Source organism: Callorhinus ursinus, unplaced genomic scaffold (assembly GCF_003265705.2).
Source record: "Callorhinus ursinus isolate GAN/ISIS: 27379988/994484 unplaced genomic scaffold, GSC_fseal_2.0 scaffold119, whole genome shotgun sequence".
In the NCBI taxonomy this organism is placed as follows: domain Eukaryota; kingdom Metazoa; phylum Chordata; class Mammalia; order Carnivora; family Otariidae; genus Callorhinus; species Callorhinus ursinus.
In genome coordinates this window covers 88,417-114,567 of record NW_027397181.1, presented here as the reverse complement: position 1 = coordinate 114,567, position 26,151 = coordinate 88,417, and the positions used below count along the sequence as shown (strand labels likewise).

Here is a 26,151-nt window from a genome sequence, read left to right as displayed (position 1 = left end):
CTGGCTTTGGCACAAATGCATTTTTTCTGGGGCAGGCCAGACATCTGTGGGCCATGAGCCCCAGCCGGTCAGCTGCCCATCCATGTTTCTGTAGGAGTGTGGGATTTCATCCTATTCTGCTGGGTGACCTTGGGTCTGTCTAAGCCCTGGTCTCCATAACTCTAAGATAGGGGAAGTGACTGAAACGTCCTCACTGGCCTTTGTGAGATGGTGGGCGCAAGGGTCCCAGCCCTGGGCTTGGGATCCCCCCTTCCCTGGCTGGCCATCCCGCCTGCCATGGCCAGTCCCTTGCCAGCAGCCACTGTTGGGGGAGAGAGGGAGTGGGCCCAGGGCCAGCCTGGAGTTTAGACAGTGGCTTCTCCAGCCGGGTCTCTCCTGTTTAATATAAAAAGTAGGGCCCGTAATTGCATTAAGACGTGTATAATTATCCCGGAGGAGGGGAGAGCCCAGCCCCTGGTAATTGCAGGCCTGCTTTGAACTGATAAACGGTGAGTGATTCATGTTTTCTTTGGAGTTCACATGCACTCAGCTTTCAGCCCAGGCCCTGCTGACACTGTGAGGAGCCTGTTCTCTGGCTCCTGAGCTGGGGACAGGGATGGGGGGAGGGGCTGGGGACTCCTCTCCTGGCTGCCAGCATAGGTGGCTTGTAGCTCTTGGAGTGGTGTCTGGGCAGAGATCCTCAAGGAGAGGCAGATGACAGCCAGCCGGGAGGGTCCTGCAGGGCAGCACAACCGGGTCCTCTTGCTGTGGGATCCTGGCTTAAAGCTCCCTGCTTCCCTGAGCCTCAGTGTCCCCACCTGAGTGGAAGGTGTGGGCCTTGACTCTGCAGTGGGGGGGTGCAGAGTGAGGACAAGGTGACGGAGTAGGCCTTGCTCTGCCCAGGATCTGTTCATTTACTCCTTTATTCACAAGTATTGGGCCCTGGAGTCGGCTTTGGGAGAATGCAGAGAGCCAGGCCCTGCTCTTGTGGAACTGCCATTCTTGTGGGGAGAGCACAAGTTTGGGAACAATAAGTAACAAAACCATTTGCAAGTCCTGTGCCACAAATTAAAACGGAGTAAGTAGCTGAGAGGAAGAGACTGCTAGCTTCAGCTGGCAGGTCAGGGCAGGCAGCCGAGACCTGAGCAGGGGTGTGGGCAGGGAAGGGAAGAGCATCCCAGTAGAGGGAACAGCACGGCCAAAGGCCTGGCTGAGGGCAGAGGAGCCCTGTGCTACAGGGGCAGACATGGGAGCCCAGAGACCCGTGGGCCCTGTCTGACAGCCTGTTGCCCTGTGGCCAGCTCCCAGCCTGGGCTTGGCAGAAGGCACTTATCTTGTGGGCCTCTGCCTCCCCCACCTGTAAAATGGGGCTGCCAGTCTATGTGAGGGACACTGTGCGGGAGCAGAGAGCGTGTGCAGCCCTGGCTGGCGCCAGCCTGCCTCTTGATCCAGCATGGCTGTGGTCGGTCTCCAGCCAGGGGTAGGGCGAGGCCTCAGCATCTGGCAGCACCAGGGCAGGGCCACTTCTGACACCAAAAGGGTACTCTTGCTGATGGCACCTTGTGGGCTTCTGGCCCCGAGAGAGGAGCTCGTCATTCTCGTTTTATAGATGCAGATACCAAGGCTGGGAAAGAGGAGTGACTCCTGTCAGGACCACCTGGCTACAGAGCCTCGATATAACTGAGCATCTGACTGCCCGCTGCTGGGCTGGGAGGAGACCAGACTTTTCCAGAAGAAGGGGGGCGGTCCATGGCAGGATTTGCGGGCCGGCGACCTTGTGTGCAGTTCAGAAAAATGGCCCAGGCTACTGTGTGGGGCCTGGGCTGTCGGTGGGCATGGTGGGTGAGGCCAGGTGCTGTGGTTGTCCAGGTGGGAGAGGGGTGGGCAGTTTGGGGGAGACTTAGTGGGGGACGCTGACCTTAGTGGAGAGTGTGATCCGGGAAGTACAGGTGGGGATGCTGGGAGCCTGGTGTGGCGGTGAAAGATGCTGGGCGCCTGATCTGACAGGAGGGGAGGAGCCGTGGGCAGGTAGAGGACAGCCTCTGGGCTTTTCAGACTGGGGAGAGAAAACCACTGCCGGCGGGGCAGGGTTCAGGGAGCCCCCCTCCCCGGAGGGCTTCCTGTTTCCTCAGAGTTGGGGTGAGGGTGTGGAAGGGGAGCTGAGAGGCAGGCCAGAGGAGCCTGGGAGGGGGCAGTGCTGCACCGACAGAATGTGGGGGCCTGATTGGCTAGGGGTGGGGATAGTGGGTGGGAGGTGTACAAGGCTTGGCTTCTGGATCATTCTTTGGAATACAGGGCTCAAGGTCCAGAAGGGCGCTGGACCAGGGTCAGCCAGCAAGTGGCCCCAGGGCCAAGATGACCCAGACTGCCTCCCGGCCCCTCTGAGAATTGCTGCCTGTGTGGTGATGGGTCCGAGTATCTTCATCTGCTGGTGGGGTGGGAGGAGGGGGGTTGCCTATGAGTAGGGCTCTCCAGGGCCTGCAAGGGAGCACGTGTCCCCAGAGCCTTGGGCAGAGAGGTGGTCACTTACCCTAGGAGCCTGGAGCTGGGGCAGGGGGTTTGTTCTGTAGGCATGGGGAGGTTCTGAGTCAGGAGGTTATGGCCTCCAGGCTGGGGTGTTAGTTGGGCTCCCAGTCTGGACCCTGGACCTTCATCACCTGCCTCCCTGTTCCTGGGTCCGTTTCTCTCCTCTGCCTAGAATGGCAGGCCCAGGCATTGTTGGCCGTCCCGTGCTGCTCATGGTGCTCATGGGCTTGGTCTTGGTGACCCCTGATGTTCCTCTCCCTGCTTGCAGGTCCTCAGTTTGGGGAGGGGGTCCTCTGTCCACCTTGGGCTTCTGGCAGTTAAGCCATGTCCCTGGAGGTGGAGCATGGGATGTCCCAGCACTGGCTGGGCAGCGCGCAGAGCTCGTGAGATGGCCATGTGCACTTGGGTGCGTGTGTGTGCCCTCCTATGTCTAGGGACTTTACCCACACGCACGCCCCCTCTCCCGCCCGTTCTCCTCCGCAGGGCTGAGGCTCCCGGCCCCGTGATGCACGCCTCTGCAGGACCCGAGCGCCTCGGCCTGAGGCCCCGGCCCGCCATGCCACTGCCACGCCCGAGCCTGCGGGTGCTCCCGGGGCTGCTGCTGCTGCTGCTGCTGCTGCTGCTGCTGCTGCTGCTGGGGGGCGCGGCGGGGGCACCCCGGGCGGGCGGGGGGCCGCAGCCTGCCTTCCGCACCTTCTCGGCCAGCGACTGGGGCCTGACCCACCTGGTGGTGCACGAACAGACCGGCGAGGTGTACGTGGGTGCAGTGAACCGCATCTACAAGCTGTCAGGGAACCTGACGCTGCTACGGGCCCACGTGACGGGGCCTGTGGAGGACAACGAGAAGTGCTACCCGCCGCCCAGCGTGCAGTCGTGCCCCCATGGCCTGGGCAGCACCGACAACGTCAACAAGCTCCTGCTCCTGGACTACGCCGCCAACCGCCTGCTGGCTTGCGGCAGCGCCTCCCAGGGCATCTGCCAGTTCCTGCGGCTGGACGACCTCTTCAAGCTGGGCGAGCCGCACCACCGCAAGGAGCACTACCTGTCCAGCGTGCGCGAGGCGGGCAGCATGGCTGGCGTGCTGATCGCCGGGCCGCCGGGCCTGGGCCAGGCCAAGCTCTTTGTGGGCACGCCCATCGATGGCAAGTCCGAGTACTTCCCCACGCTCTCCAGCCGCCGGCTCATGGCCAACGAGGAGGACGCCGACATGTTCGGCTTCGTGTACCAGGACGAGTTCGTGTCGTCGCAGCTCAAGATCCCCTCGGACACGCTGTCCAAGTTCCCGGCCTTTGACATCTACTACGTGTACAGCTTCCGCAGTGAGCAGTTCGTCTACTACCTCACCCTCCAGCTGGACACACAGCTCACCTCGCCCGACGCCGCCGGCGAGCACTTCTTCACTTCCAAGATCGTGCGGCTCTGCGTGGACGACCCCAAGTTCTACTCCTACGTCGAGTTCCCCATTGGCTGCGAGCAGGCGGGTGTGGAGTACCGCCTGGTGCAGGACGCCTACCTGAGCCGGCCCGGCCGCGCCCTGGCCCGCCAGCTGGGCCTGGCCGAGGATGAGGACGTGCTGTTCACCGTGTTCGCGCAGGGCCAGAAGAACCGCGTGAAGCCCCCCAAGGAGTCTGTGCTGTGCCTGTTCACGCTCAGGGCCATCAAGGAGAAGATCAAGGAGCGCATCCAGTCCTGCTACCGTGGCGAGGGCAAGCTCTCGCTGCCCTGGCTGCTCAACAAGGAGCTGGGCTGCATCAACTCGGTGAGTAGGTGCCGTGCGGGCGCTGCCCCAACCCCCCCCCCCCACCTCCATGCTCAACACCCTGCGGCACTCTCCCTGTGCCTGGGGCCACCATTGGGCGCCTCCCGGAGGGTCAGGGCTACTCCTGGGGTGTTGGCCTGGGAGCCTGTGCCCATACCTGCAGCCGTCCTGCTTCTTTGAAGACAGGGTGATGGGCCCGTGTCCAGCAGTCCATGAGCCCCTGTAGGCAGTGGGCCTGGCACCGTACCAGGCGCTCACCACCCTGTCTTGTCTCCTTACGGAGACCTCACGGAGGCTCAGTGAGGTAAGGTGACTTGCCCAGCATCACAAAGCCAGTAAGAGGCAGAGCTGGGCCAGACGGGGAGCGTGTGTCCCAGACCTGTCTCCCCACTTAGTCCATTGTCGAGAAGCCCTGCTCATCCTTGCCCTGGGCGCTGGGCCGTGCACTTGCTCTCTGGGCCTGTGGCCTCAGCTGGTACCAGATGATGGCACCAGCCCTGACACCGGGGCAGCCTGAGGGCCTGGGTGCTGGGTGCTGGGTGGCTGACAGCCACAGCTCTTGTCTCTAGGCCCGGAAGAAGCCAGCCTAGGGTCAGCTGCTTTTGGGGGAGCATCTTATGTATGCCCCCAAGCAGTAGGATCTGTTGTTTTTCTGAGGAAGACTACGGGCTCAGAGAGGGTGAGGGACTTGTTCAGGGGCACTTTGAGGTGACGTGCCCAGGTGGGAGCAAGGCTTCGACCCCTCTGCTCTTGCTACCTGGGACTACCTGGGTGGCCCAGGGAAAGCTTGGCCCGTCTGGCCTCAGTTGCCCCAGTTCTATCCTGGGAGTGACACTGGTTTGTCTTCAGGGCAGGGGGCCAGGGCAAGGGTCCCTTCACCCCTTCTCTGTCACGTCTACCGCTGGGTGGGGTGGGGCACCCATCAGGATGGGGCCGTCCTCCACCGTGAGGCCCGGCTATGCCCGGCCGATGCATCGTCCACCCTCCCCTGGCCTCTCAGGGAAGGCGTATGATCTCTGCTGTATAGCTAGAGAAACTGAGGCCTGGAAGGACAGCCCCTCTGAGGTCACACTGGGTGCTCTGCATGCTCCGTGTGCATGGCTGCAGTCATCCCCTCCCCCTGGCTGGGTCCCAGTTGCTGGGGCCACTTGGGGACCCTCAGCCCCGCTGCATTTTGGCGTCCCTTGCTCCGTCTGTATTGGTGATCTCTCCCCTGCAAACCTCAGGCCCTGAGCCTGCTTCAGGGGAGCTAGCTGGCCCCTTTTCCCCCGGAACCTGCCCTCCTCCAGGCCCTTTCCCTCTTCTCTGGAACCTCATGTATTGATCGCGTCGCATCCCTTCAGTTACCACTTTATAACCGGCCCCTGCCTTTGCCTTTTAGGTGTGACCCCTGTTTCCTGTCTCAAATGAGCCCTCCCTGTACCCCACAGCCCTCCGGTGGCTAGCCCCCTCCCTGTGCAGCCATCATCCATGCTATGGGCCTGGTCCCCAAGGTGGCTGCTCTACTTCCTTGGTCTCCCCTAGGCTGCTTCCTTTCTGGCTCTCCCCCTCCCACCCACAGGTTGGGTGGGGGACCTGTGCCCAGTGGCTGGGGAGATGCCTCCCCCCGCTCTGGGCATGTGCACTGGGCCTCAGGGCCTTTGCAAGTGTTGGCTTCTCTGTCGAATGGGTCCAGGAATCCTTGATCCCCCACATCTGTCGGGGCCACGCTTGAGCCCAGCCCCTCTGAGGACCCTCTGTGAACCCCTGCCCCCTCCATGCCCACCCCCCAGTTAGCCGGGGCCACTGGCCGACCTGGCTGCAAGGCTTCCCGCCCGCAGGCAGAAGGCTCCCGGGGCCGTGTGCAGGGGCCCAGAGGCTCACCCTCTCCCTTCCCACAGCCACTGCAGATCGACGATGATTTCTGTGGGCAGGACTTCAACCAGCCTCTGGGGGGCACCGTCACGATTGAGGGCACGCCCCTGTTCGTGGACAAGGATGATGGCCTGACGGCTGTGGCTGCCTATGACTACCGGGGCCGCACCGTGGTGTTCGCCGGCACGCGCAGTGGCCGCATCCACAAGGTCAGGCCCTGGGGCTGGGCGGATGGGGCGGGCGGAGCCCAGGGCGGACAGCATTGCCCGGAGACTGGGAGGCCCAGGTCCAGTGCCAGGCGAGGCCGCCGCGAGGGGCCTCAGCAGGCCCCCACTCCCGTGTGCCTCCCTGTCCATATCCCTTCTCTGGGGCTGCCTCAGTGTTTGGCAGGTGTAAAGGCCCTGGCAGGGTGTCGGGGGCTCCAGGGCTGGGTCAGGGACGTAAGGGGTCTGGCCACCCTACCATCCCCAGGGGCCCTGGAGATGCTGCCGCTGCTCTCTGAGGGCACATAGTGACGACCTGGGAAGGCTGCGCGGGGGTGGGGGCAGGGCACGCCTGTGTGGCCCCCATCCCCTCCGGGGGATCCAGTGTCTGCTGAGGCAGCACTCTGCCCTGGCGAGAGGCCCCCGCCCTGCACAGAGACAGCAAGGCCAAGGGCAGGGCAAGGGTAGCACCCCCCACCCCCACCTGCCACTGGCGGGTGCAAGGGGAGCACTGTGGCTCCAGAGGCATGAGGGCTCCTCAGGGTGAGAGGTAGGGTGCTGGGGGGGAAGGGCCCGCGTGGTGGCTGCCTTCCATCCCTCACTAGCAAGCATTGAGCCGCACAGGGCTGCCAGGGAGCAGCCACGGGAGGGCTTCCTGGAGGGGTTCCTGAGGGCAACTGCCTGTGGCTCAGTCCCAACTTGGTGGGTGGGTGGGACCAGACCAGAGTAGGGCTGGCCTGCTGGGGAGGAAGTTCCTGGGGTGACCGTGGGGTGGGGGTGCCTGGGAGCCCCAGAGCCAGGCCAGGGGCGGGGCCTGGTAGCTGAAATAACAGCTGTCCCCAGGCCGGGTGCTGACACAGCTCCCCGCCCAGCGTGTACTCGTGGGTGGGGGCTGGGCCCGGGGCCAACAAGGGCCTTGCCTGCTCTCAGCTTCTGTGCTGGGTTGTGCGGGAGGGGGGGGTCTCCCTGTCTTTGCAGTGGTGGGTGCTCTGGCAGTCATGTCCCACTGTTCCCAGGCTCTGTGACCACCTCAGCTTTCCCATCTGTGAAGTGAACCCGGATGTGTGGGCTTGTAGGCTGGGGTGGTCCACATGCTGACTGAAGGCCATCCTGGGATGGGGCACCCTGGGGTGCTGTGGGGTTCTGTCCAACTCAGGCACTCTGCTGGGGCCAGTGGGGGTGGGCAAGCCCCCGTGCCCTGAGCTGGTCCTCTGGTGTGGCCCACCTTTCCTTACCCTTTGTGAGGGGTACTATCGGCAGCCAGGGCGTAGGCTCTTTTCCTTCCCAGGAGTGGGCTCCCCACCTTAGGGGAGGGTACTTGGGGCTGGGAGAGCAGGGGAGAAGAACCATGGAACCCCCTGGGGAGGGGGTTGTGTCAGATGGGTTGGGCCTGCCAGGGGCCAGAGCCTCCCCTGGGGCAGGGCTGCAGAGTGAAGGTCACTCGGAGACACTCCCGCAGGGCGCCCCAGGGCCTGTCGCCCAGCAGGAGGCTGGGCTCCTGGGGCTGGGAGTGGCCCATTTGAAGGCTGGTGGGCTGGCAGGCAACTGCTAAGGCGCTGTCTGTGCCCACAGGCCACCCTGTGAGGAGGTTGGGAGAACGGGTTAGTCCAGCCCTGCCTCCCCCGCTGCCTCCCTGCCTCCAGCCTCACTCCCCTGCCCCAGGGCCACGGTCCGGGTGGGAGCTCTGTGAGTTTAGCTGGTCCTGCTCTGCTCAGTCTCTGCCCTAGTCCCACAGTGGGGAAACGGAGGCCCATTGTATGGAGTGGGAGCTGGGCTTAGGCCCCTCCGTAAGGAAACCTCTGCTTGTCTCTCCCCCACCGGCCCCTGCACCTACCTCCCAGAACCCCGTCCTGGGCACTGGCTCCTTCCACCCCTGGACCCGTCTGGACTGGGCACTCTAAGTGAGTGGGTTGTGCCTTTCTGGGGTATGTGGGGCTGAGCCATGCCCAGGAGCTGCTGGCCTGGTGGTGGGAGCACCCCCCTCATTGGGGAATTAGAGGCACATTAGTTTTGAGGCTTTTCCATAGAGGCGGGCCTCAGCCTCGTCCCCTGGACCGGTCACCTGCACCCACCTGCTCAAGGGGGGGCGGTTTCAGGAAGCTGTCACACGGCTGTTCATGTTCTGTGGCCAGTTGTTCGCACCCTAATCCCATGCAAATGGCTGAGATCAGGTGTGGTCTCAGCTCTCCCCCTCGCCAGCTCTGTGGTCCTGGAGCTGGTTGTCTAGCCTCTCTGAGCCTGTTTCCCCGAGCATAGTACGAAGAAGGGTGAGAGGATGCGCCAGGAGGGCCCAGAGCCTGACGTGCACTTGGTCCCATTCAGGAGTGCGGTTAGCTCTCTGTTGTGGTGGTGCCTCTCCGAGTCCTCACAACAACTCTGTTGTCCATTTGACAGATGGGGAGACTGAGGCACATAACGGCAGCAGCCTGTGCCCAGGCTTACTGGCTCCAGGGTCCTCACTTACAACTGCAGGCTCCCTCCTTGTCCTGTGGGTCCTTGGAGGGAAAGAAACAGGGACCCCTATTTCCGTGTCCTTTCTCCGAGGAAGCCTGGAGTTCAGGACAGCCCCTCCTCCAGGAGCTCCTCACTGCCCACGCCTGCCCTGAGCTGCCAGCCTTCGGGGGCCTTTCTTCCCACTGCCCAGCACATCAGCTCCCACCAGACCCAGCTCCATCCAGCTCCCATGGGTAGCACAGCTGTCCTCTCTCTGCCTGCCCGTTTCCTAGGACCCGTGGCACCCTTGAACCCCATGTCACACCCTGGGGCATGTCTGCAGTTGGAGGCCTGAAGCAGCGTAAGGGCTGGGGACAGGGGTTCCAGTCCCACTCTGCTCGCCCCACCTCCATAACCTCCGACAGCCCCCACACTAGGCCTCTAGCCTTGACCCACTGTGTAGGACGCCTGCTCCCTGCTGTGCATGGGGCCCAGCCTACAGCAGAATGTCCTCTCCTGCCTCCTCCTCACCCCCCCCCCCCCACGTGTCATCCTGACCCAGGCTGAGGGTGGGAGCAGCTCTGGCCCAGCTCAGTCCAGCACTGTGTTCCCTCACTGCCTTTCATCCTCTGTCCTGGTCACGTGCTGGGTTCTGGGCCCTGGGGACCCCTGCTCACTGCTGACCCAGGGGCAGGCCTGCTGTGCTCAGAGGCCCCCATCTTCCCCAGGCCTGGTTTTTCTTGAGCTTTAAGAAGTAACTGGTGAGCTCTAGGGACCCGGCTGGCCCTCTGCCAGGCCCCACCGACAACGTTGTTGTGTAAAATTGTAGCCGATTAATTTAAACCTGCCAACTTCAGCTGTTCAGGGCTGGCTGGGGGTGCTTCCCAACTCCCCTGGCCTTCCCTAGAGGCCCTGCCCGCCACCTGCCGCCCTCTCTGCCAACAGAGGCAGCCCATCCTCCTGGGCTGACCCCCCTCCCCCAGAGCCCCAGTCCTGCATGTACCACCCTACCCCCCCACCCCAAGTGGCCACCAGGGACCCCTGGACCCTAGCAGGAGTTTCCACAGGGGGCCCCTGGTTTGAGCTCTTTTGAGTCCGCTCAGGTACTCACAGTGGGTGTGGAGAGGACCTGTCCTGAACTCCTGCCAGTGGGTGCCCTCCCTGCCCCACCCCAGCCTGGAGGCCTTCTTGGACTCTCCCTTTCTGCAAAGCAGAGGTGGGGACAGTCCCTGCCCTCTGGGCCTGGTGAGGGACACCCCAGGCCAGCCTGGCCCTGGTAACTGTGCCTGCTACACGGCCTCAGGGCTACGCTGAGCAACACAGCCCTGTCTCTCTGGTGGCTGTGCCAGGGGGAAAGCGGGCCCCGTCTGCCTCAGCATCCGGTTTTTCAAGAGAATCTGGAAATCCATATTTTGTGTGAGATCTCTTATTGTTAAGCATTGGCAGCTAATGACACATTTTTAGAAAGCATTATGGGCCAACCCAAGGTTGCTCTGGGCTACCAGTTTATGACCGTGGGGATCTGGGCTGTGGCATCACTGGCTTGCAGGATGCTGGGCCTTGGGGTAGGACCCGAGGGACAGCCGCCTAGCTGGGCTCTGGGGCTGGGCTGGGCTGTTTGGGAGTGTGGCTAGCAGGGAGGCCTGCCATGGTGAAGCTCCTTCCTGGGGGGGCCTTGGTTTTCATCCCTCCACATTGGGTGGGCTGTGCCTTCTGGGGGCTGTTGGGAGGCCCAAGGGAGGTTGACATTCCTTCCTGTGTGGTGATCCTTGTATGGAGGAGAAACAGGGCCGTGGCCGCAACATCTGTGCCCTGGCACTGGGGCCTGGCCGGGCCATTGTCCCTGTGTACTCAGGCCTTGGCTCTGTCTGGGCCCTCGGAGCTACCTGCTCTTACCTGACTCTCTGGCATCCCAGCTGTGCTGGTGGTTGCTGAGCACGTGCTGGGTGCTGCTCTGGGCCTGGGCTGCCAGGGACAGGGAGACCTCTTACCCTCCATTGGCCGTCACGGCTCTAGAAGTTCCCTTTGGACACTTTTCCCATTCCCCCCAGCACTCCCATTCCTCATAGGATGTCGAAATTCAGAGTCCAGTAGTGTTTCCAAGACCTGTTGAGAGCGGCTGGTAGCCTCTTCTCAGAGTCCCTGCACCAGGGCCTCTCTGTCCTGGGCGAAAGCCTGCTCCATGCATCCAGCAGGGGTCCCTGCTCCGTGAGCCCAGGTCTGTGCAGGAGGTGGGCTGGGGAGCCCCTGTGGGGCTGGGGCAGGATGGTGGCCTTGAGAGAGACGCTGGGCAGGACCCGGCCCCTAGCCCCCCAACCCCTGAGCCACAAGGAGTGTCACCACCTCCCATTTTACTGCCCATGGTTCCGTGGATTTGCATTTCATGTATGTGTGGGGGGAGGGGGGATGCCCTTGACTCCTAGTGACCTGCTCTCTAGAGACCCGCAGAGGCTCCAAGGGGCAGCCTGCACCCCGGTGGCTGTGCACCTGCAGACGTTCTTGTCGTGCTGAACCGTGGCCCTGAGCACGTGCAGGCAGCACCCTGTAGCATGGCAGAGGTGGGGCAGGGGGTTCCCAGCATCCTGCATGCGGCTGGTGTATGACCAACGTCCATTCTGAAATAGGACGTGCCCACAGGACAGTGCACAGCTGTGGCCGTGCAGCCCGGGCCCTGTCACACAGAGTGCAGCAGGCCCCCTGGCCCTGGGAGGCACCCCCTTTCCGAAGGATCACTTGAATGGGTGACGTCCATCTCAAGGGCTGTTTTGCTGGGTGGGGGCTTTTCGTGGGGCATGCAGCGTGTCATCTGTGTTTCTTTCTTTCTCATTGCTATTTGTGAGGCTTGGCCCTGCCGCGGTGGGCAGCTGGTTGGTTCTCGGTCATGACGACGGTGTGTGTCACAGACATGCATGCGTGGGGTCCTTCCGCTGTGGGCCGGTGCGGCCATGTTTCCCACGGGTCTGTGGTGGGCGGTGCTGCCGTGCACGTGCTGTGCACACTTCCGGTATGTGCAGGGCTGCATTTCTGCTGGCTTTCTCCCTGGGAGGGGGGCGGCTGGGCCCCTCTGATCTCTCTGTCCTGAATCTCAAGGGCTGCCTGTGTTGCCATCTCCCGGATCGAGTGTGGTCGCACTTGACAGAGTGGTTGATCCGCATCCGGCCGTGTTTATGGCAGGCTACTGGGTGCTGGTGGGGTTCCGACCCCCAGAGAGTTGTTGGTGGAGAGCAGAGGGGTCCCTGCTGCCTGCTTCCTGTGTATCTTAGTTGCCATGCCTGAGGGGCCCATGGGTGCACTACCCTGCCTGCCAAGGACGTGGTCCCTGGAACCTGTGGGTGGTACTGCATGGTGTCTTAGGGATGTCCGTGTGTCCTACAGAGGACTTGTTACGCTTTTCTGGTTCTCCTGGGCATGGCTGGCCGTGGTAGGTGGCGCCAGAAGGGCACAGGGACGTCTCATTCCCCCACGGGTCTGTCTGTTGACATCTCAGCCCTTTGTCCCAGAGCCATGCCACGCGAGCATTGCTTCTTTGCATCCGATGGCAGCCAGCGGTGGCCCGGAGGCAGGCATGGAGGGTCCCGCCTCCCTGTGGGGTCTGGCTCATCAGGCCTTAGCCCGAGCAGGGACACCTAGGCAACTTGAACAAGAATGACGCTCTCGGGTGCGGGCTAGCAGTGGGCTGCCCTGTGTGCCTAGGTTTGGGGATGGCCTCCTGAGGGCCCAAGAGTATTGTCTGCAACGCATAGTTCCCCTTCCCATGGGCAGACAGGACCCCGACCTCTAGGACCCGCCCTCTCGGGGGTCAGGGTGTGAGAGCTCCTGGCATCACAGCAAGATGGGTACAGAGACTAGAACAGAACAGCCCAGCTGGGGAGTCTGCCAGGAAGGGCGTTGTGGAAGGAACAGTAGGGCCAAAGCTCAGAGGTGCTCTCATGCTTGCTGAGGTAGCAGAAGCTGCCTGTACTGCCCTGACCACCCCTTATCCTGCGGTGGACATGCCTGTGGTGGACTGTTCACTGGTGACCCTGTGGTGCTCAGCATCATGGGGGCAGGGACATGGCCTGCAGGATTCTGGGAGAAGCTTCAGAGGTCTGGCCTGGTTAGGGGCAGGGAGCCAGAGGACTGTGGGGGATTCAGGAAAGTCAAAGGGGCTTACATCTACCTGCTCACGTTGGGGGACCGAGTGGGTGGGAGTCACGTGGCTGACATGGGTCATGGATGGGAAGGTGGCAGTGGTTTGAGACAAGGGCATCAGCTTGGGTTTGAGACAAGGGCATCAGCTGGATGGTCACTGCTGCCTGCCACAGTGTCTGGCCCGGGGCTCGTTAAGTCTCAGGCTGTAGAGGGCTCTCTGGCCACGTCCCTGCTGAGGACAGTCCCGGTCAGAGACGTGTGAGGGAAGGCTGTGTGATCTATGTTGCCTTGTGCCCAGCTTTGTGTGGCCTTCACGGCAGTGAGGCAGATCCCCTAGGGCAGCTGTGCCCCTCCATGCCCAGCTCCCCACAGCAGCATCTAGCCTTGGGGGCCCAGTTTCCAAGCAGCTTCCAAACAGTCTTCCTTCCCCTACTATTGGAACCGTGAGCTTCTGAACTCTCACACAGCCCTGTGAGATGGATTTCTATTGGCACAGGAGGAGACCAAAGGTCAAGGAGGACCATTGTTTATGTTGGTTGGTGTCTACTTTTCTCCCTGTTGAGGGCTAGGCTTGGAAAAGACAAGATTCCTGGGACCCTCCCCCCAATCTCGCCAGGTGTGTTTGGCCCAATTACAGCCATTGGGCCTCCTGCAAATCATGTTTTAATTACCCAAGTACTGCCAAGAGGAAATTGTTAATTGCTTTTCCAGTATCAAATTCCTCCTGGCCTTTCTGAGAATGGTCCCAGGAAGGGGCCTGGAACCTGCCCCCAGCCAGAGGAGGGGGAAATCCTGTGGCAGCTTGTGAGGGGGTGAAGAGGGGCCCGTGAGCTGGGTTCACCAGGGCCTCAGCCACAGGCCCCTGACCAGGAAGGAGAGGAGAGGGTGGGCTCCTTCAAAGATAGAGGGAAAGAGGCTCCCGCCCCTCACGCAGCCTCTCCCAGTACCGCTCTGCTGCCTCGGGGCCTGGGAGCAGGCTTGGCAGCTCTATGTACTGGAGGAGGGAGACCCCTCGGGGGTCTCAGCCCCGTAACCGGCTTCAGCCTCTTGCACCACTTCAGGTCCTGTCCTCCTGCTGTCAGTGAACCCCCATTCCACAGATAGGGACACGAGGGCTGCTCTCTTGGGGTACACAGTGGAGGGAACTCTCTCCCCACCCTGGCCAGGGCTAGGGCGCGTGCCGGCCTTGGCAAGCAGCCTGCATGGCCCAGACATCCTCCCGGTGCCCCTGCCCGCCCTCAGCCCAGAGAATGGGCTCTTTGTTGGCTCTGGGCTGGACGGACAGCTGACCTGGCCGGGCCGCAGCAGTTGGCGAGAGCCACGCGGTGATGGGTGCAGGGGCAGCCGGCTGGGCCAGCCTGGGGCTTGGGCCTCCAGGGCCAGGGGCTGCCCACCTGCCACTGGCTGCCTCCACTTGGCCCTGCACCGGGCTCTCTTTGCAGGACTCCCCTGCACCGGTGTGTCCCGGGCCCCCGGGACCTGCTGGCCTGGGGGGAAGGGATGAACCTGCTCCCTGGCCTATCTGTGGGAAGGGGCAGGTGGTGCCTCATGGTGGTGGTAGGTGTGTGGCCCACAGTGTTTGGGCCCTGGCACCAAGAGTTTGCTGGGGGTGCTGACAGCTCAGAATGCAGGGGACTCCCTCATGTGCAGAGGGGCAGGGAAAAACCCCAGGGTTGGAGAAGTGGTTGGAGCCGGAGGGCTGGGCCAGAGGCTGGGTGGGGGTGGCTGTTTCCCTCTGGGTCAGAGCCAGGGGTGGGTGGGTGCCTGGGCCTGGTGCAGCCCAGCAGGCATGTCCTGGGAGACTGGACACCTCCACTCCAGCCATCTGGGCAGGGGGAGGAGGTGTCCTTTCTCGGCAGGTGTTGGGAAGGGCACCATAGCAGAGGGACAGAGCTGGGTTTGAGTCCTGAGGTTTTTCTGTGGTGGGATGTGGGAGGGAAGGTGGTCGTGGCTAGTTGTGGAAAGTTCTAGTGGTCTTCGGGACAAGGTTTGCAGAGCACAGAGGTGACAGCTGGAGGTGGGAGGGCAGACACCAGGGGATGCCGGAAATCTCCTGCATGCTCTGTAAGTCCAGCTGCCCCAGGGTGGGCCATCCCCAGATGGGTGGCCCTCGACCGGACAGCTGTGCGCCGACGAGTGGCGTCAGCACGTGCGCTGCTGGTGGCATGTGTCCTGCCGTCCTGCCAGCAGCCTGGCCCTGGGCCCGCTCTGCACGCCCCCTCTCCCCGGAATGAATGTCTTCCTGGCGGCGTGTTGTGTCCCTCCCACTTTGGGAGCAGACTCTGTCCGCAGGTGCAGGTGGCGGCCCAGGGCCCTGGGTTCCTCTGGCAGGTCCTCGCAAGTCTCAGTTTACTTGTCTGTGCGACACAGGCCCTGCAGCCCGAAAACTAGCTGGGAACTAGCAGGCATATCCTGAGCACGAGCCATACGTGGATTGGACATCTTCCACCCCATCTGACAGTCACATGTGTGCACGCAGGAGCCCTGCTGAACCTGGACCATGGCTGCTCAGTGCGCAGCATGGGGCCTGTCACCCACATCACATCCACCCACTGGCCTGCTGGCCCTGCCTCCCTGACACCCCCACTCACTCTCTGCACTCCAGAAATGCCCTGTCTCCTTGGGGCCTGCTTATGTGTGTGTAAGGGCCAGGGTTGCCCAGTGCTGGGCAGGTGGGTGGACAGATGGATGCATGGTGGACAGACAGCTGGACGTGCCTGCTCCCCACCACAGCTGTTGGGGGCCACCTGTTGGAGTCGGCACGCTGCCGGCCCAGGGGCAGGGCTTTTCAGAGTCTGCGTCTGGCCTGCCTCCCCTCCTGCTTTCCCCAGGACCCTGGGAAGAGGGTCTGCTCTCTGCCTGCCCTGTTCTGTGCCTCAGAGCTAGTATGCCCCCTGGATGCGCCCTTCCCTAGAATATCTCCCTTGGGCCCTCCGGGGTTGTGGGTGGCCCTTGATGTGATATCCACCGCCCAGCCCATGCCCTCAGCCCTCAGCAGGGAGGGGGAAGGCAGGCCTGGTTGAGGGGGGTGGTCAGATTGAGTACCACATGACCCCTGGTCGTCAGGGTCGGAGAGTCTGGGGCCCCTCAAGTGTCCCTGTTGAGCAGACACTTCCTGAGCGCCCCGTGCATGTAAGGGGCTGAGGTCTGTCAGGCCTGGCTGTCAAGGCCTTGGGGGCAGAAGTCTCAGACATCTGGTTGTGAGGGGCTACGCTGGGGCACTGGGGGAGGGGGTCTGGTCCTGGGAGGGCTGGGGTTGGGCCTGGGCTTCTGGGCGGCTGCTAGAGGTACCCGCAGGCGGGGGGCACGGGCGTAGGGCAGGGCTCTGGGAGAAATTCAGAGTCCTGATTGGCGTCAGGTGAGTGGAGACTGGGTCTGGAGACTTGGGTCCCGCTGGTGTCCTGGCCTGCACCCTGGCCCTGCCCTGCCCTCCTGCCCTTCTTGTCCCCTGCTTCCTGGCCCTAGCGCAGGCTGGCCTTGCCAGGTCTGGGTGGGTGGCTGCTGGGGGTTGGGGATTGCCGCGGGGCTCAGTCACCCTGTGTCCCCTCTTCTTGGCTCACTGGCTAGGTCCTTATTTAATTTTCAGAGTAGCTTTGGCGTGGGGAGTGGTGTCTGTCATCCCCATTTCACAGCTAGGGAAACTGAGGCAGAGAGCGGGTCAGCACCCCACCTCGGTTGCACAGCTGGGGTTGTCTGAGCCGGGGCTTGGGCCCAGGCAGCGTGGGTCCAGAGGCTGTACCTCTGGCCTCCCTGACCCCTCCCATGGCTGATGTTGGCCTGGGCCTGCCAGCTTGAGGACCTGAGGGCCCCCTGTGAGCAACAACTGTCCTCTGGCTGCTCAGCCCAGCAGGGCAGGATTTCTGTGGAGCTGGCTGGGTATGGGTTGGGGTCCTGTACACACCCACCCGCGGGGGCGCTGAGCCTGGGCTGCTGTGGCCCCTCACCTGGCACCCCTTCTTCTGTAGGCCGTGGGCCCAAGCCACTTGGGCAGCTCTAGGCCCAGCCCGTGGCTGCCTCCCCCTGCCCAGCTCAGGGCTCCGCTCTTCCGGGTCTGGTTTGACTTAAGCTTGCCTGCCCGGCCAGGGAGGCAGCTGAGCGGATGTGGGGGGTGGCCTTGGGCTCTCAGGAATGCGGCCCTCCCCCTCTCCTGCGGCCGCAGCCTCTGGCCCAGAGACACAGCGCCCCACCCTGGCTGGCCGCCCTCGCTGCCTCGTGGCCCACTCCAGCCAGTGAGACCTGCCCTGTCCTGCCAGTGTGGGGGCACAAAGGAGGGGTGCTGGGCCGAGCCCTGGCCTGAGCCCTGGCCCCAGGCGGAGGGGGAGAGGTGGGCCCAGCCCCTCGGTTACAGCCGGAGAGGGTGGGCCTGACTGAGCAGGGCCCCGCTACCTTCTGCCGCCGGAGCTTGCCCAGGACTGGCTGATCTGGACAGACGCTGCCCCATGAGTCCCATCTCTGGAAAGCCCCCTGGGTCTCTCTGTTAATTAAATACATTTGTTTGGTAAAAGCAACTAAAAATACTTGCAGCATTGCAAGCTGCAGAGAAGAGCTGGATAATTAACGCCCGGTTTGTTTGGGATCTGGAATATATTTCCATGCTGATGAGACGCCTGCCCTCCTGCCTTCTTGCGGGGGTGTACCCCACTCTGGGACCTTGGCTTGGCCCCTCACTCCCATGCTGCGTCCCTTCCCTGGAGTCTCCTAGTTTCACTTCTCAGCCATGCTGGACATCTCCCTTTCCCCGAAGGCCCCTGCTGGCTCGTCATTCCTTCCCAACCTCTGCATAAATATCCCTTCCTCCGGGGCACCCAGCCTGGCCCCAGGGATGGTGGGGCACCTGCCAGGGGCTCCCGCCGCCCTTGTGCTGGGCTTGGCTGTACAGCTGGTGATGGGTGGTGGTTCTCGTGGTTGTCTCCATGGCCTCTGTTGACTGGTGAAGGGGCTAAGTCAGGACCCACCTGTGGGCCACGGTTTGTCCTACGCAGCCTCCTTGTGGTGGGTGGAGGCCTCGGCCTTGTTCTTACAGGGCTGGGGAGCGTCAGCCAGGGGAGGGGCTCCAGACCCCTGCCCTTAAGTAGGTGTGGGGCTGGGGCACAAAGGCACTGGCACAGCTCCACTTAGGCCCCTCGCTGCCGCAGATCCTGGTGGACCTGGCAAACCCCGGCGGCCGGCCAGCCCTGGCCTATGAGAGTGTGGTGGCCCAAGAGAGCAGCCCCATCCTGCGTGACCTGGTCCTCAGCCCCGACCGCCAGTATCTCTATGCTATGACGGAGAAGCAGGTGGGTGACCCACTGCCGGACATGTGGGGTGGGTTCAGGGGGTGGGATGCTACCCTTAGGAAGCTGGGCATGGCTATCATTGGCCCACTCTGTCCCTACTGGCTCCAGATTTTCCCTGGTCAGACTTGGAATTCCCACTCCCTCCCTGAACAGTTGCATGTTCTCAGGAATAGATATTTGAGTAAGTTTTATCAGAATATTGATGTCATTTGAGGGCTGAGAGTATACATCTGGGGCCCTGAGTTCTTGGCCTGAGGCCCTGCATGGCCCTGGCCCCATCTGCCCAATGGTGGCTTCAGGCAGCTGCCTCCATGGGGTCAGTGCCTGGCCTGGCCCCTCTCGTCAAGGCCATCCATTTGTGTTCCTGGCCTACCTGCTTGGAGCCAGCCTCTTCCCTTCTCAAGCTGGTGACCCCATGATAGCCAGGGTAGGTGGGGCAGGCCAGGATAGGCTTGGGGAGGCCAAGCCTCCCTCCTGGGCCAGCTGTTGTTTCTCCTCTGCCCCTGCCCCAGCCGTCAGGTTATTCCACCTCTTGGAGGGTTTCAGGGCCAAGCAGGCGAGGTCAGGGTAAGCGGGGCCCAGCCTGCCTCTTTGTTCAGGATTGGGGCTGACGAGCCCATGCTCCCCTGGGGAACTCAGAGTCCAGACAGATGGGAGAGTGACTCTGGCTGGAGCTGTCAGTTCTCCTCTGCGTAGCTCTCCTACACCAGCTTACTGCCTCCCGGCCACTGCCTCCCAGGGGAGAGACCCAGCCCGTTTGGCCTGACGTGGCCAGGGTCACAGGGCCATGCTGGAGAAAGGCCCGAGATGGGGGCTCCCCTCATGTATGGAAACAGGACTGGGTTCAAGGGACACAGGTGGCAGTGGGGAGGTGAGGCTGGCCAGGGTCTCTGGAATGGGCCTTGTGGGGGCCTGATGCTGAGGTCCCCATCCTGCCAGGTGACACGGGTGCCTGTGGAGAGCTGTGTGCAGTATGCGTCATGCGAGCTGTGCCTGGGGTCACGGGACCCCCATTGCGGCTGGTGCGTCCTGCACAGCATGTGAGTCTGGGTGGGGTGCAGGGTGGGCCGGAGGGCCCTGGCAGTCTCAGACCTGAGAGAGCCCCACGTGACCGCCCTGTGCACATTGGGCAGTCATGGCTCCCCCTGGAACGCCTCCAGGTCACCCTTGGGTGAGGTACTCTGCATTTGGCAGTTTCCCGGGACTGGCTGAGTGATGGCCTGCCCACCTTCACCCCGGTAAAGACGGGGTACAGGGTAAAGCTGCTGGGCTCCCCCAAGTGCGGGTGACGACCCTGCTGAGCAGGGGCTGGTGGGCTCGGGGCGTCCCTCTGGCCGCCTCTGCCACGCCCAGCCGCAGCACTCTCCGCCCGCAGCTGCTCCCGGCAGGACGCCTGTGAGCGGGCCAACGAGCCCCAGCGCTTCGCCTCGGACCTGCTGCAGTGCGTGCAGCTGACAGTGCAGCCTCGCAACGTGTCGGTCACCATGTCTCAGGTCCCGGTGAGCACAGCTGCCCAGGGGTGGGGGCGGGTGATCGGCCCGGCGGAGGGGGGTGGGGTACCTGCTCACCTCCTGCCTTGGGGACCCCAGCTTGTGCTGCAGGCCTGGAACGTGCCCGACCTTTCGGCCGGCGTCAACTGCTCCTTCGAGGACTTCACTGAGTCTGAGAGCATCCTGGAGGACGGTCGGATCCACTGCCGCTCACCCTCCGCGCGGGAGGTGGCACCCATCACGCGAGGCCAGGGTGAGTCCCGCCATAGCCTGGGGCCGGAGCAGCTTCTGGAGCCATCCTGTGGTCAGGGAAGGGGCGTCACACATTTCCTGTAGGGTGGCAGGGGAAGAAGCAGATCCCTGCTCTGGGGGTGGGGACCGCAGGTGCCTGCCCAGCATGCTTAGAGGCTCGTGGGCTCTGAGGGGCACGGGTTCAGTGAGGGGCTGTGCACGTGGTGGCAGGGAAGGTCCTTGACGAGGCCCGTCCCTGCTCCTGGCTGGCAGTCCTGGGTTCCATGGCCCCGGGTGGCCCTGGTGACTTGGGCCCGTGCTGCTTTTTCAGGAGACCAGCGGGTGGTCAAGCTTTACCTGAAGTCCAAGGAGACGGGCAAGAAGTTTGCGTCCGTGGACTTTGTCTTCTACAACTGCAGTGTCCACCAGTCGTGAGTGTCCTGGCCCTCCTGCCCCGGCACTCGCAGCAGGACAGGGTGTGGCGCTGTGCGGCCATGTGCTCAGGGCGGGAGGGGAGGCCTGTGTAAGAACCGCTCCCCAGCAGACGGGCCAGGTGGAGAGAAGCCAGAGAGGGCAGGCTAAGGGAGTGAGGGACACGAATCAAATGAAGAGAGTCTCCCCAGCCTCCCACAAGCTGCTGAGGTGTGGGCAGTGGTCTGCAGGCCCCAGAGTGAGGCAGGGAGCTCTGAGGGAAGCTGTTTTGTCACCCGTGCAGGAGATGGCCAAGCCGTGGGCCAGGGCGGGCCGCTCGGGACAGGTCCCTGCCGCTCAGGGACAGAGAGCGGTCCAGGTCCTCTCTGGTGGTGGAGGGGGGCGCTGGGGGCACAGAGAGCTGGAGGTGGGAGCTGTCCCTGCTGCTGCCCTGGTGTGCTTGTCTTGGGGCCTCAGAGGAAGAACGGGAGAAGCCAGGGACCTGCTGTGTGTCCTGCCTTAAGCTCGGGCCCTGGGCCTGGCCCCAAGCCTGACCTGGAGGGGACCCAGGCTGGAAGGCGAGCACGGGGTGTGGGGGGCGGTGGGGAGGCCCACGCAGGTGGTATGGTCCAGCCGTGGAGCTGGAGGCACCTGGTTTTCAGCTGTGGCTTCGTTTGTTGACCTGCAGACTGACTCCATCCTGGTTCTTTGTGGTGCTCACTGAGGGCCCGGGTGTCAGTATTAGTATTAGCCGGCTTCACCGCTCCGCCCAGGGCGGGCTGGGGTTTTTGGAGTAGGGGGCAGCTCTTCAGAGCCGGAGGGGACGGAAGGTCTCTGGAGAAGCAGGGTGGCCGGCAGGGTGGGAGGTCCTTGCAAAGTCAGAGATGGTTTTCTGCAGGGGAAGTGGGGGCCACAGGCACTGGAGAGACGACAAGGTGCCAGCCACAGGAGGTTGCACAGGCCAGAGCGCAGCAAGGGCCCTGTCCAGGCCCTGGGGACATGGGGGAGTGAACAGCCAAGCCGCTGCCAGGCGGAGCTTGAATTCTTGTCGGGGAGGCGGCTGTCTGCAACCGCTCTGTGGGGCCCTGCAGCGATGGCTTGCCTCCTAAATGGAAGCCTAAGTTCATTGAGATCAGAATTTGAAATGCAGTTCCATATCCACGCCGACACATCTCCCAGCACTAATTGTCACGTGTGGCTTGGCGTGACCAGCAGACACCATAGATTTTAGACATTTGTTATTGGGAGGGTTCTATTAGCGGACACTGGCGTGGGCTGTCAGATATTCAGAGTCTGGAAGAAAAGCAGTGAGGAGGGAGGGAAGCACCGGGCGGGCCTCTCTGAGCAGGCGGAGCAGCAGCCAGTGCAAAGGCCCTGTGGTGGCACTGTCATCCGCTGCTGAAGAACTAGCAGGGAGCTAGCACAGCCCCGTGTGGCCACTGGGTGGAGGCACTGGCGGCCCCAGTTTGACTGCCCTGCCCTCTCCCTGCAGCTGCCTGTCCTGTGTCAACGGCTCCTTCCCCTGCCACTGGTGCAAGTACCGGCACGTGTGCACCCACGACGCCGCCGACTGCGCCTTTCTAGAGGGCCGCGTCAACGTGTCTGAGGTACAGCCATCCCAGAGAGCTCGGGGTTCCGAGCTGCAGCAGAACCGAGAGCTCCCATGGGTGGCTGGGTTGCTGACCTAATGGCCTGTGGTGTGAGGGACGTTCTCTGAGGCCATGTGGAGCTGAGGCCAGTCAGTGGTGTTTGCTGGTGGTCACGGGATCTGCTCTGTAGCCCTCAGGGAAGGCCTCAGACCGGGACCTCTCATTGGGGGCTGTAGACCAGAGGGACGCGCGAGGGACGATGCAGGGGGGGCTGTCCACCCCGTGTGCTGGGAGCCTGGAGCCTGAGGTGTCTGGCTGGGCCAGCGTGGGAGTCTCGGTGCCCAGCATCGTGCGGATGAGGGAATCCTCCGACTGACTGGCAGGGCGGCTGGTGGGTTCTTGGAGTCATTTGAGGGTACTGCATTGTAATTGATAGTAATTAGGTAGTAATTATTTTAGAGCTTGGGCAAGGCACTGACTTTATTTATGAACAGCCAGGCTACCTTTCCTAGAACCCGAGGCTCTCAGAACCAGGACAGGCTGACCTGGGCACCTGCCAGGCAGGGAGTGGGGATGCAGGGCTCCCCAGGTACAGCCTGAGGGTCCAGAGCCAGCCTGGAAGCCAGGGCCCTTGCTTTTGCAGTGGACAGCAGACCTGTTGGTTGGACAGGGCAGGAGGGCGTGGGTCCTGCTGGCTATGGGGTGTGGAGGAAGCCGAAGACATGCAGCCTGCCTTGGGCTATTCCTCACAGAGCGTCCCCTGGCCAGCCTCTACCATCATCCTCTGGACCTTTGTCCAGTCCCTTTTGTAACATCACACATCAGGGGACAAGGGAGCAGTCGGGGGCAGACCAGGGGTAGGCAGGGACCTTGGGTGTTTGGGGGGGTGGTGTCTGTGTGAGCAGGTGGTATGAGAGCCAGGGTGTGGGGATGGACAGCAGGCTTCCCCGAGAGTGTGGCTCACAGGAGGACCTGCCAAAGGTGTCATGAGGGTGGGCAGGGGCCATGGGGCAGCAGGAAGCTGCTTAGTGACCCCAGGGTCTGGGGACCTCAGGGAGGGCTATTGTGGGCCTCAGTGGAGCAGCATGTGAGGACCCTCCTGCGGGGTTTGCATGTTCAGGGCTGGGCTGCAGGTGGTCCTGGGGTCCAGGGAGGTCGCTTGGGGAAGGGACCCATCCCACGGATCTGCCATCTTCAGCTGTAATCCCAGGTTTTTATGGGGACTTTACTGAGGAGTGTGACACAGGCCCAAACTTGACCAGTCCCATTGCTCAGAAGGCCTTGAACTCCTCACCCTCAGGTTCCCTTCTTTCCATCTCTGGTTTTGGTTTGGATCTTGTGGTGTGGCCCCTGAGGAGCTTGGTGCCAAGGCATAGCCTCAGCCAGACTCCAGCCTGATGCGGGTACAGAGGCCCCACCCCAAGAGAGAGACTGGGGCCTCCTGGGCAGCAGAGATGGTACCCCTCCTAGGTACAGAGGCCCCACCCCGAGAGAGAGACTGGGGCCTCTTGGGCAGCCAGGAGGCTGTAGAGGGAGGTATGAGGCTGGGGGGCTAGAGGAGCCAAGTCCTGGTGGCCAGAAAGAGCCAGGGCTGCTGGGGGTCCAGGAGGGGCAGCCAGGGGCTGGGGAGGCAGCAGGAGGATCCCCGGGCTTGGGGGCTGGCCGGGGCACCTCTTCAAAGGCCAGGGAAGCGGTGGTGTAGGTGTGAGCCCCTGAATGTGTGGAAGGCGGCCCTATGTACATGTCTCCTCATCACCCGCCTCTCCCCGGTGGGAGCATCCCTGCAGACCCAGCAGCTAGCAGTCAGCCTGCCTGGCTGTGCCCTGCCACAGCCCGGGCTCCCTCCTCAGGCCCCCACAACCTCGGTAGAGCCAGCCTGGGCCCAGGCCCGCCTGGGGAGCTGCCGCAGGGCTTGGGGATTACGGCCTGTTTTCAGCATCTCTATTTAAAGCCCAGCTCAGCGTAGTTCCCACGGGGCCTTCTCCTCCTGCCACTGCTGCGGGCCGTGCTGCAAGGGAGCTGGGCCGTTGCATCAGTCATTGTTGCCGAGAGGCTGGCCCTGGGGGCCCAGGCTGTTTTCCTGCCCAGCTCTGGCTATCTTTACATGCTCCCTGGGCCCCCAGCTGAGAGCTCCCAGCTCCAGCGCCCCTCGCCCCTCGTGGCTGCTTCTGCCTCAAGGGCCTTTTCAGCCAGATGGGGCCCCCTCAGTGGCCGAACAGCGGGGTCCTAGAGCACCGGGAGGGCACTTGAGTGCACGGGGGAGAGGCCACAGCCCTGCAGGTGCAGAATCCAGGCCTCCCACCTCCAGCCCAGCTGGCTCTTTCTGAGGTCCTCAGTCGGCCAGTGTGTGAAATGGGCGCTGTGATGCTTAAAGGCTCTGTGCACAGACGGGTCGGGGCCGCAGGGAGGGCGTACCATGCTCGTGGCGCCCAGCCCTTCAGCCGAAGCCTTGTCGCCCCCAGGACTGTCCGCAGATCCTGCCCTCCACCCAGATCTATGTGCCGGTGGGCGTGGTGAAGCCCATCACTCTGGCCGCCCGCAACTTGCCGCAGCCACAGTCAGGCCAGCGTGGGTACGAGTGCCTCTTCCACATCCCAGGGAGCCCGGCGCGTGTCACTGCCCTGCGCTTCAACAGCTCCAGCCTGCAGTGCCAGAACTCCTCGGTGAGGCGGGGTGGGGGGGTGCCGGGCATCCCGTGTGTGGTCACCCTTGTGGCTCTTAGCACAGAGACAGCGCACAGGCAGGTGTGCCTGGGATGGCTCAGAAGGCACCCTCGGCCGGGCCGGGGTGTGTCGGTGAGAGGGCCGCAGGGGTGACATGCCGAGAGCCACCCAGATGTCTGGTGGGAGCATATCGTAGATGGGGGACAGGGTGACTTACTTAGACGGGGTGGGATGTGGCAAGGAGGCCAGGCTGGTGTGCGGGACGCCCAGGGGCCAGCCTTGCCTGTGCTTCCGGGAGGGCCAAAGTCCACAGGGCCCAGGCGCTCAGCTCCTTTTCTGCATCTGATGGCCAGACCCAGAAACTGTTTCCAGTGGCTGGTGTGGTGACTGTAGCTGGTGGTGTTGCCCGAGGGCCGGGGGGGCAGTCACGTTTGGAGTCTGGAATCTGACAGGGTAACAGTTCCAAAGCCTTTGGTCAAGTCCAGTGAGTTTAATGATGGCAATCTTGCAGACCCACATCCTTCGCTGGTGGGTGCAGGGAGCGGTGTCGAGCTGGTGGTCCTAAGACCAGCCTCGAGCTCTCCCCAGCAGGCTCTGTGGCAGCTGACAGGCCTTGGTTTCCCCACTGTTCCAGAAGAGAGTCCTCAGGGGAGAATCCCAGGGAGAGGCCTCTCGTCAGAGGTGTGGCCTCCTGCCGGTGGTGGCAGCTCCTTGGCCAGCACCTTGTGTGTCCAGCGGGGCAGGTTGGGGGTCCCAGCAGCCTCCTGGGGGCAGGTCGGCCACCTGGCCAGGCCCCCGTGGCCTGCACCTGGCTGGAGAGGCCCCCACACCTTCCCGCCCGTCCTGCCCTTCCCATCCTATCTCATCTGTCACTCCCTCCAGCTGCCTCTCTCTGGCTCCCGCGGCCCGGCCACTTCCACTCTCTCCTTGCTCTCCAGCTCTCTGTCCGTGCCTCTACTGCCCAGTTTCTCTGCCATCCCCGGGCCTCTGTCCCCTCCATGCTGCACTTCCCCACCCCCCAGCCCACCTTTGTCTTTCCTGTGACTATGTTGAAAGGGGAAAGGGAGTACCAGGGAATTTGAAGAATCCAATTAAATTCCTGTAGATAAAATAGTGATGAATTGCTCTGGGATGGAGTGGAGGTCCTCAGCTGCAGAAAGTGGGACACAGCTGGGAGTGCTGGGCCCGCGCTCCCCGGGGGAGGGTATTGTCCCCGAGCCCAGCCCAGCCTGGGGGGTGGGAGGGCAGAGCTCTTCCTGATGCTGCTTCCTGCAGCCTGTGCCCAGGGGCACACATCTTACACCTCAGGGCAGTCCTGGTGTGGGGATTACTGAATCCATTCAGCAAAGAAACAGGTTCCTAGAGAATCCCTGAGAAATAGCCATGGGGGCCTGTTGGGAAGTTCTGGTTCCCTGGTGGGGCAGACTGCAGGGGAAGGTGGGGGGGGTCACCCTGGAGGGTGAGCCTCATGGGACTGCTGGGGACAGGCTTGTCTGGAGAGCAGGGATTCTGGCCATCAGGAAGGAAGCCCTGTGTGTGTGGTATGTGTGGTGTGTGTGTGGGGGTGTGTGTGGTGTGTGTGTGTGGTGTGTGGGTGTGTGGTGTG

At 62.9% G+C, this 26,151-nt stretch overlaps 1 protein-coding gene across 2 annotated transcripts in view; it reads left to right on the top strand.

Annotated features, from left to right (window-relative positions):
* The first annotated feature begins 2,267 nt into the window (after positions 1-2,267).
* The window catches only part of PLXNA1 (plexin A1), a 45,929-nt gene continuing 22,045 nt past the window's right edge, over positions 2,268-26,151 (top strand). Inside the window, exons 1-9 of one of the 2 annotated variants that reach the window (XM_025860274.2) lie at positions 2,989-4,264; positions 6,145-6,327; positions 18,021-18,161; positions 19,101-19,201; positions 19,537-19,660; positions 19,751-19,904; positions 20,214-20,313; positions 21,786-21,900; positions 24,345-24,545. In XM_025860274.2, coding sequence (XP_025716059.1) covers positions 3,011-4,264; positions 6,145-6,327; positions 18,021-18,161; positions 19,101-19,201; positions 19,537-19,660; positions 19,751-19,904; positions 20,214-20,313; positions 21,786-21,900; positions 24,345-24,545 — 2,373 coding nt within the window. In that variant the 5' untranslated portion in view covers positions 2,989-3,010. Of the gene's footprint in view, positions 4,265-6,144; positions 6,328-18,020; positions 18,162-19,100; positions 19,202-19,536; positions 19,661-19,750; positions 19,905-20,213; positions 20,314-21,785; positions 21,901-24,344; positions 24,546-26,151 lie in introns of both variants that reach the window. The other variant, XM_073889855.1, reaches the window with a different exon arrangement.